General features: G+C 42.2%; 1 protein-coding gene across 2 annotated transcripts in view; it reads left to right on the top strand.

Moving 5' to 3' along the window:
* Nucleotides 1-7707: 7707 nt before the first annotated feature.
* The window catches only part of COL5A1 (collagen type V alpha 1 chain), a 303659-nt gene continuing 301407 nt past the window's right edge, over nucleotides 7708-9959 (top strand). For both annotated transcript variants that reach the window (XM_027869258.1, XM_027869257.1), the window contains exon 1: nucleotides 7708-8109. In XM_027869258.1, the coding sequence (XP_027725059.1) occupies nucleotides 8010-8109 (100 nt within the window). In that variant the 5' untranslated portion in view covers nucleotides 7708-8009. The remainder of the gene's footprint in view (nucleotides 8110-9959) is intronic.

Here is a 9959-nt window from a genome sequence, read left to right as displayed (position 1 = left end):
GTACTAGGAATCATAGAAACAGAAAATTGTATAACGTAAGGTGCCTGATGTTGATAAACTTACAGCTTAGTTATCAGGACAAAACACATATACTTGAAACAACTAGATCATGATAAGGAACATAGGCAGCCTAGTATGCTAGATTTGGCACCAGGAACATCTGAGTTCAAATCCTATCTCAGATAATTCCAACTATGTGACCCAGGGTATATAACTGAACCCTTCTCAGCTTCAGTTTCCTCATTTATAAAATGGAACTAATAATAGTACTTATCTCACAGGAATGTTGTGAGGATCAAGTAAGATAATGTCAAGGGCTTTTCAAACCTTAAAACATTATATAAATATCAGCTATATGAAAAGATATGATATTATTGAATTGAATTTCTACTAGTAGTAAGAGCACTTTCTCACAGGAAAGGCAATTGAAATAGAGCACTGTGCAAGACATTTTGGTAGATAATATGAGAAATATAGAAACGTATTTAAAACATAGTCCCTGACCTCAAGGACCTCATAATCTAGTAGGCGAAATTGGACATGTATACAGATAATTATAAGGTAATACGTGATTAGTGCCAAATTGGCAACATTGTGTGGTAGAAAGAGCTCTTGGTTTGCAGTCAGAAGGCTTGGCTCTGCCTCTTACGCCCTGTGTCAACTTGGGTAAATCTCTTTACCACTATAAACCTCAGTTTCCTCATCTGTAAAATGAAGTCATTGAACCAGGTGGTCTCTAAGATCTCTTCCATTTCTATATCCTATGATCCTATGAATAGTACAAAGACTTAGAGTCATAGGAGTGGAGAGAAGAGGTGGATTGAGCAAGGTAAACTTTCTACTGGAGGAGAAGGCAGGACTTGAATTGGGATTTGAGAGATGAGCAGCACATAGATGTAGGGGGAGGACAGAATGGCAAAACCGAATGAACACAAGTAGGAATGGGAGAGGCATTCTTTGGAGACAGTAAGGATTGGTTTGACTTAAGTAGAAAAATTGAGTAAAGGTGTAGTGAGAATTTGGAAAGGTGAGTTGCTCAATGAGGTATGTCAAGCTTTGCCTGGCTTCCTGGATTTGTTTCTGGTTCTTAGCTTCTGGAATGGTTTCCTTGGCTTGTCTCACATCTGTCCACCTCCAGACTAATCTCAAACAGGTCAGGGCCTCCCTCAAAAGGAGGTAGAAGGTTATGGATCTTAGGTTCAACTGTCTATCTTGTGCTAGCATTTTATCTTAATAATAACTGACATTGGTCCAACCATTCTTGAGAGCAATTCTGAACTATTCCCAAAGTGCTATAAAACTGTGCATATCCTGTGACCCAGCAATACCACTGGTAGGGCTATATCCCAAAGATATCAAAGAAAAGGGAAAAGGAGCTATTTGTCCAAAAATATTTATAGCAACTCTTTTTTGTGGTGGCAAAGAATTGGAAATTGAGGAGATACCCATTAATTGGGAAATGGCTGAACAAGTTGTGGTATATGATTGTGATGGAATATTGTTGTGCTATAAGAAATGATGAGCAGGTTGGTTTCAGAAAAAAATCTGAGAAGACTTATATGAACTGATGCAAAGTGAAGTGAGGAGAACTGTTGTACACAGTAATGACAATTTTGTAACAATGATCAACTATGAAAGACTTAGGTACTCTGATCAAGAAAAGGATCCAAGACAATTCCAAAGGACTCATGATGAAAAATGCTATCCTCCTTCAGAGAGAACTAATGAACTCTGAGTGTAGATTGAAGCATACTTTTTTACTTTTTGCATTTTTGTGTGTGTTTTTCTTTTGAAAAATGGCTAATATGGAAATATGTTTTGCATGACTTCACATGTGTAATTAATATCACATTGCTTGCCTTCTCAAGGGGTGGGAGAGAAGGAGAGAATTTGGAACTCAAAATTAAAAAAAATAAATGTTAAAAATTTCAAAAAATGTAATTGGGCAATATTTAACAAAATAAATATAAATATATTTTAAAACAATAACTGACATTTATAGAACTCTCTAAGATTCACAAAGTGCTTTCATTTGATCCTTATTACCCTGAGAAGTAGAAAAACAGGTGTTATCATCCACATTTTACTTATAAGGAAAGTGGGCCTCATAGAAACTAGATGATTTAGCTGTAGTCATTCAGCCTGCATCAGAGGTGAGATTTGAACCTGCTCACTCCAAATCCAGCATTCTATCTATTATTATATGCTGCCTTTTTTCTTATGCTCACAAACCTGTTTGACTTTCCAACTGTGGTTATGCTATTCTGTACCTTGTTCCTGACTATAGATGGGCTCTGAGCCCTGTAGTTCTATCCCCTGTTCTCTGCCAAGAGTCTAGGGGAGTCATAAGATCACCATGAATCTCCAATGCAGAATTTTTATGTAGAAAATTGTTTTTAGAAGTTTTACTCTAAAAAGTAGAAAGAAAACTTTTGTAGATGGCATGGCCATCTCTCTGCTGTGAAAACAAATTGGCCAGTAATGACTTATTAGAATTGTTGTATTTCTCAATTGCATTATTTTTCCCTTAGATCACTTATCATCATCATAGCTAGCATTTTTAAGGTACTTTGTTTAAGCCTTGCAAAGCTCTTCCTTTGTGTTAGCTCATTTGAATATTATCATTCAACCACCAATATTGTTTCGCGCCTATCTGGAGGTACTGTACAACCATTAGCACTCTGTTAGGGGGGTGGCCTTAAGTTGAAATAAAACATGGTCTCTGATCTCATGGAGCTTATACTCTAGTCAGCATAAAGCACTTTTCTTCAACATAATATGCCCAGTGAATTCACAGTCAGGAAGATAGCCCATTTCTATAAACTCAAACTGGTCTCATTGAAGTAATTGCCAGTGCTGTTCAATTAGTTCTCTCTACCATCTGCTTGGTCTACATGATGCCCAGTTTGTCTAAAAGTTTCACTTTTTGATGATGATGAGTTTTTTTGGCCTCAGGCAGCAACAATCAGTTTCAATGTGCTTCTGCCTATATGCATGACGTAAAAATGGGACAATTTCCCACTGAGTTTTGGCTCAGCAGGATGGAAAAGAGTTCAGTCTATTGAGAGAATAGCACAGTCTGTTTTTTCCATCAAGGGAATCTTTTGAGTTGTCAGGCCCTGTTTAGGTTAGAGCTGCTACAACCTTTATGATTTATATCTCTGTCCCCTCACTCAGCTGTGAGGGAGGGTTTTTCGGCTCCTCTTTGAGTCCCCTCTTTGCCCCAATGATGAAAAGAAACTGGAGCCTCCTTTTGACTTCTAGGCCTAAGTGACGTCAGAACAACTGACTTGACTGATCTTGTTTTCCTTGTATTGATTAATTAGACTAGTAGGTCTGGCGCCATGTGGACCCAGCCTAAAAATATTTCAGAAAAATAGCCCCTTTACTAAGCCCCATCAGAAAGGATTGGGGGCAGGGGCACGGTGTAGTGTGAGCAATAAGGGAGATACCAAATGTGAGTATTTCATCACTCATACATAATTTCCTTAAAATCAGATTGTGGTCTATAAAAAAGAAGCCATTTGTTCCAAGGGAAACCCAAGTTACTTCATGTATCAGGTTAAACTGATAAAATTACCATTTTAATCTTTCACATCAATCTCAGTTTACTCGGTAATTGGGCTTCCTAAGTCACTGTAATTCTTGCCTCTTCTCTAGCTGACCTTGTTGTCTCTACATTGAGGAGTTGTCTACATTAGACAATCTTAGAGCCAACAGAGCAAGAGAATGATCTTAGGAGTGTGAGCTATGTGGGGGCGCCAGTCAACAAAGTTTTCCAACCACTGCTTTCTGCCAGCAATAAGCCCTTCTGATCCCAGGCCCATCCCACAAAGTCACAGATATGAATAAATAGCAGTGGTGATTTCCACAGTAGCACAAAGGGAGAGATATTAAGGATTATGGTTGTAGAAGGACCATGACACAGCCATGATCATATCCCTTTCCTTTATATGTAAAGATGGCATTCTCTTTCTCTTTGGTTAAATATAGTGTTTCTTCCCACCCTCCACCTCCCAGGAGTGATGATTGGTTGAATTGAATCACTCTCATTTTGGTCCCTTTTTGACTACCTATACACATGAATGAGCTAAACTGCTTTCCTGTGGCTGGGGGAAACAGATAAAGTTAATCAGACCAGACTGGGATCAGCCGGTGACCTTAGCCTCTGGAGGACAGTGCTCTACCTACTGAGAAATTCGACCACAAACAATTGCTCAAAATTGCCAGAAGTCCCTTTTTTGGGGGGGTGGGGATCAATGCTCTGGTAATATCTACTTCCAAAGGGTATCTCTTTGAGATACTTGGCCCCACAGCTTCCTCACAAAAGGTGCCAAAACTTGTTGGCACAAGGGGGCTTGGGTTGATAAGGGCTTCTATTGTTCAGTGAAAGGATGTCCCAATTCTTTTCCTTTTTTCTGAGTCCCTCCCAAGTGCCCCAAGGTCTAGGAATGCAGGGGGAAGCCTGGTGCTTTTTATCGGAAGCCCTTGGCCTGTTGCTTATTGCTCCCTTTCTTTCACACCTCGTATCCATGGCATTTGATAAGCTCTGTAGAAGGCTAAGAAAAACAGTTGCATGTTTGGGGGCGTTTCTGTTGTTGTTTTGCTGTGGGCCATTAAAATGGTAGATTTTCCAAATTATTGTTACTCTGGCATTAATGAGGGTTGGGTTTGGAGCTGGAGGGGTATGTGGGAGGAGGAGGAGGGAATAGACTTCCAAAACAAAGAGCTGTTGTATGATGAGAAGCAAAACACAGGGGTCGGGGAGAGGGACTAGGTGAGACAGAAGTCAAGCCAGGGGGTTAGTTGTGACCCAAGATCCTGATATTATTTATTCCAGAGATCAAATAACTTCCTGCTTTATTGCATTCAATGGCACATTCAGTAAGCATTTATTGAGCCTTATGTGTGTAAGGGTCTGTATTAGGTGCTAGGGTTACAAAAATGAATGACATGGGCTCTTTCCTCTTAAACTGCACAGTCACAGTAGGTGCTCAACAAATACATTGAATCATATACAATGTGGTTGGGAAGAACCTTAGAGATCACCTAGTCCAGTTCTCTTATTTTACAGATGGGGAAATTGAGTCTCAGAAAGGGGAGGTAATTTGCTCAAAGTCATGTGGCAGAGTGGTCATTAGAACCCAGGCCTCTTTTCTATTAGTTTAGTAGTGCTCTGTCTACTATTCTCAAAGGAATAGAGTGTGTTTCACACCCTTGGAATTATTCGTGAACAACCCATTAACCATAAATATCTAACCCTGTAATCTCTGCTGAGCAGTTGACTCATGGTCTGACCTTGAGGAAGTCCCTTGACCTTGAACTCTTGGTTGGCCCAGCTGTTTTAACACTAGGGTAACTCTGTCAAAAACCAGATGCTACATCTGAGTTAAAGGTCCCCAAAGGGATAAATGACAGATATAAATACCTAAATGTGCTTGTTGGAAAAATAGCCCTTGTGTCCTGAGGGAAGGGGAAAAACATTCCCAAACCTGAAGCTGGAAAATCCACATTATCTTCTGATAACTGTCACTGACCCATGTTGTCACTGACCTTTGGGAAGACGTGTATCCAGAGGGAATCATTTGGTTATGGAGAGCAAAGTCACTATGTGTGGTCTCTAGGGACAGGTTGGTCCAGCTTATTGAAGGGCTGATCTTTTGTTGGATGAGGATATGGGAATGAAGAATTATAATCATACAAACTTTCTGAATTCAGTTCAATTCAAGGCTTTCGGGAATACAAAGAGACATAAAAAGAACCAATTTCTGCCCTCAAGGAGCTTACATTCTATCTAGAGGGAAAAATACTCCATAAATAAGTACAGAGAGAGGAAAATTAATGAGACAGAGGGAACACTAACCACAGGAAGGTGAAGGGAGGGGGAAAATTGGCATCATGGAGGAAGACCATCACATCTGCATTGGGCCTTGAAAAAATGTAGACTTTTAGGAATTATATTGTGGAATTGAAATAGCAAAACTCTGTTTGAGTTCAAGGTCCAGCCTCTTCCCCTTTCTCCTACCCCTTCCCCTATACGTCTATATTTAGAATGAAAGAGATGCCAAATTAATTTGGGAAATGTCACATCACTTTTTGATTGAGAGCTGGAGTTGGAGAGGATGCACCTTGACTTGGTGATTCACAGAAGGCTCTCTCATTCTCTTAAAAAGACGGACTGCCTTCTCAAAACAATCAATTTTAATTCACTTCCATTAATATATATATATATATATATAATATATATACACATACATACATACACATACACATACACATACATATACATGTAAATGTATGTATATGTATAGCTGGAAAGTTGGACAATCAGTTAAGTGTTAGCTAGATAATAGGAAGGTAGGTAGGTGGCACATTGAGAAAAGGTTGTAAGTTATGAAATCAAAGAAGGTTGGGATTATTGCCTGAAGGAATTTTCCTTCATCTGTACAGAAGGGGAACCTAGTCATGATCTGGGGATGCTGAAATAGAGGGCTTTAATAAAGTTTTGACAGAGAAAATAATAAAAGGCAAATTCTAGCCATCTTCCCTCTGGAGAGGAAATCCCTTTTCCTGGTAACCTGCTCCAAAAGGAGATTCTTTAAAATGAAAAAAAAAAAAGCCTCAGAGACGGGAAAAATCAGTCCATTGTTGCATTTAATGACAAACTCAAATTGTAACATGGGAACCAGTCATATCCTACAGGCCCATAGAGTTTAGCAAAAGTTCTCTTGCCCCGCTATTTGTTACAGAAAAGTCTGCACGACCCTAGAATTGATAAATTTCAATCCACTGAGAAGGATAACTCAAAGTTTTATATAATTTCTTTTCGGGGGGGGGGGTTGGGGAGGAGACAGGAAAAAGGAGTGATTTTAACTTTGGCCCTTCTGGAAAATGGAATGTTCTAGCCTCCAGCCTTCGATTATGCACGTGACTCAGGACTCTCAGATGTTCTTACCCAGCAACGTTGTGACTGTCTATCTGTACATTTGTCCACAAAGATCCCGGACCTATCCCATTTAAGCTTTTTTTTTTTTTTTTTTTTTTTTGGCACCTTACACATAGCTCTGCACACAGCAGGCGATTAATCAAGGCTTGCTTGTATTTGTAAAGCAACGGGGTCTTTCCCAGCCCGGGTATCCTGAACCCGGCCCAGACCCTTGTTCTGAGATCTGGGATCCATCTCTATGAATCTCGGCCAGGTGCGGACACCTATCCCTGCCCGAGCTTAAGAAGCAGCCGCCTGAAGAAAGTCTACTTTTTCTAGGTTCAAACTTGCCGCTGGTCCTGCCCTTCTGTGGCTCCCCTGGCGTGGTTGGGGGAACTCGCTGCAGGGAAAAGAACAGGCTTGCCACACACCACACGTTCGCTCTCTACTCCCACCCCCTTTTCGCTCGAAAACTTCTCCCCCCTTCCCTTCCCCGGCACTCCCCACCCCCACTAGCCCCGCTATCCAGTGGGAGACCGGGGGCCGAACTGCAAGATCCGGGCGTCGAGTTCTGATTTGCTGCTGGCTGCCTGGATCGACAGCCCCTGCCTCCCTCTGCCTTCAAGAAAAGAGAGGGAGGGAGGGAGAAAGGGGGGGGAATAGAAAAAGTTTTCACTCCTCCGTCCGGCTGGCAGGGGACATCACTTGAGACGAGATCCCCAGAAGGAGCAGGTCGAGGGGAGGAGGAGGAGAGGTGGAGGAGGAGGAGGAGAAGAGGGAAGAGAAGAGAGGAGAAGAGAAGGAAAAAGGGCAGGGGGTCAGAGAAGGATCCGGGTGGGGGGGCTCCTAATACTATTCAGACCCGGCTATCCACACGCTGCAACAAGTCGAATCCCCGCCCTGCCCCCTAACACATTAAAATTCATTTTTTTCTTAAAAAAGAGAAAGATAGAGAGAAGTGGATCTCCTCATGGCTCCCTAAAAGTTTTGATTTCCCAGGATCTTTTTGGTGCTTTGGGCTTCCAGCTCTTTGGCCAAGTGCCCCCTTCACAAAACTGCCCCGCGGCCCCGGGTGAACGTGAGCATGGACGCCCACACACGGTGGAAACGGCGAAGCTGGATACGCGACTGCCCGCTCCTGGTCGCCACCTTCCTCCTCTCCGCCCTCTGGCCAAGCCATGCAGGTAAGCCTGGACCGAGGCTCTCGCGCTGTCTCTCCTTCTCTACCCCGGCTGGGGTCGGAGCTGGGGCGAGCAGTGCGCACTTGTGTCATTCTTCTGGGCACCTCTGGGGTCAGCTGCAGGAGAGCCCAGAGGCACTGGTACAGGGAGGGTCGGAGTTGCACAGAGTTGGGCTTTCCTGAGCCTGTGCATTCCGGGGTAGGGGAGGAAGAAAGTTTGAACTGCTTAAGTCTTCTGAATGCCGTTTGTCTGGGGCCCCGTAAAAGGGAAAGAACGTTAAAACACAATACCCCCTTGCTTCTCCTCCCTCCATCTTCCCAAGCAGACTAAGGGAGCCGGAATCGTAGCTGAATCGGGAGTTGTGTGCAAATGGGGCGATTTTTGATGAACAGAAACGATAGTCTAGGAGGAGGGCTAACTTTTGTCCAGAAATCTCTGTTCTCCCACTCACGCAGATCAAAGGCACTCAACTTTAGCCCACACAGGCAAAGCCCAAACTTTTTCTTTATTAAAACTGGGAACCGTCGCCCCCTATAGCTCCATCTTCTCAGTACCAGATTACATATCCGCCCCAGCCCCCAAAGTCCCAGAGTTAGACTCTGCAAATCCGGAGAGGAAGGCAAGGCGCGTAAAAGTTGTTCCCAGAATTCGTACTTTCTCTTTCTCTCGGTACTGTCTTCTTTCCGTGATTGGAGAGAGTAAGGAGATAAGAGCATGGATTTTAATTCAAATCCTTTCAAGGCTTTTTCATTGGGGATGCAGAGACCAGAGAAGGACCAAAATTGTTCTGCTTCAGACTCCCCCGGCCCCTTTCCCCAGGCATACAACTTTCTGCTTGTCTCTTCCTTCCAATGTTGGGTGCATGGAACCTGAGGCCAGACTTGTGGTCAAAGTTATATAAACTATTCTAAAATACTTGTAGCAACCATCGTGGAACTGTAGTCAGAGATGTCTAGCGGGAGGAGAGAGGGGCTCGAGCGATGGGGTAAGCCCCTGTCATATTAAAACCCGATGCTTTCCGACCGAGTATGCAAAATGACTTGACTTCTGTTTAACTTAGAAAGTTGCAAACTTCCACCTTGAAAATTGCCTGTCTTATTAAGACTCAAGAGATTCAGGGCTTACCAGACCCTGAAGCAAATATCTTCAGTTCAGGATCATTATAGCCATAACTTCCAAAAGGGTAAGACCTTCTAATAAGCAAGAATTATGCTTTTCCAAGAAAAAAAAAGGTGAAAAGTCCAGGAGGTCTAATTGACTAATTGTGGGAGAGGGGTAGAATTGTAGAATCACAGAATGATTGGGGGGGGATCTTATAGTGATCTTACCCTCATTATACAAAAAGGGAACTGGGGTTCAAGGGGAAGAAGTAACTTGGCCCAGGCAGAAGGGCTATCTTACTACCTTTCTCTAAATACTTTGCTTTTTAACATGCTGTAGTGATTCATCTGAGAAAAGTAGAGGGGGCGGTGGAAGGGGCTACTTTTCCTGTTGCTAACAGTTGTAGATATGGTCCATGGGATCACAGAGTCAGACTGAACATTACCACCAACAAAAGCAGTTGTGAATGGACAGCATCTCTTCTTCACATTACTATTCACTAGCCCCACCAGTTCCGCTTTTATAAATGAAGCAAAGTTTGGTAATTATCTTTCTTTCTTCTTTCTTTCTTTCTTTCTTTCTTTCTTTCTTTCTTTCTTTCTTTCTTTCTTTCTTTCTTTCTTTCTTTCTTTCTTTCTTTCTTTCTTTCTTTCTTTCTTTCTTTCTTTCTTTCTTTCTTTCTTTCTTTCTTTCTTTCTTTCTTTCTTTCTTTCTTTCTTTCTTTCTTTCTTTCTTTCTTTCTTTCTTTCTTT

This window comes from Vombatus ursinus, unplaced genomic scaffold, assembly GCF_900497805.2.
Source record: "Vombatus ursinus unplaced genomic scaffold, bare-nosed wombat genome assembly UNPS02014793.1, whole genome shotgun sequence".
Taxonomy (NCBI): domain Eukaryota; kingdom Metazoa; phylum Chordata; class Mammalia; order Diprotodontia; family Vombatidae; genus Vombatus; species Vombatus ursinus.
This window is presented reverse-complemented; position numbering and strand designations above follow the sequence as displayed.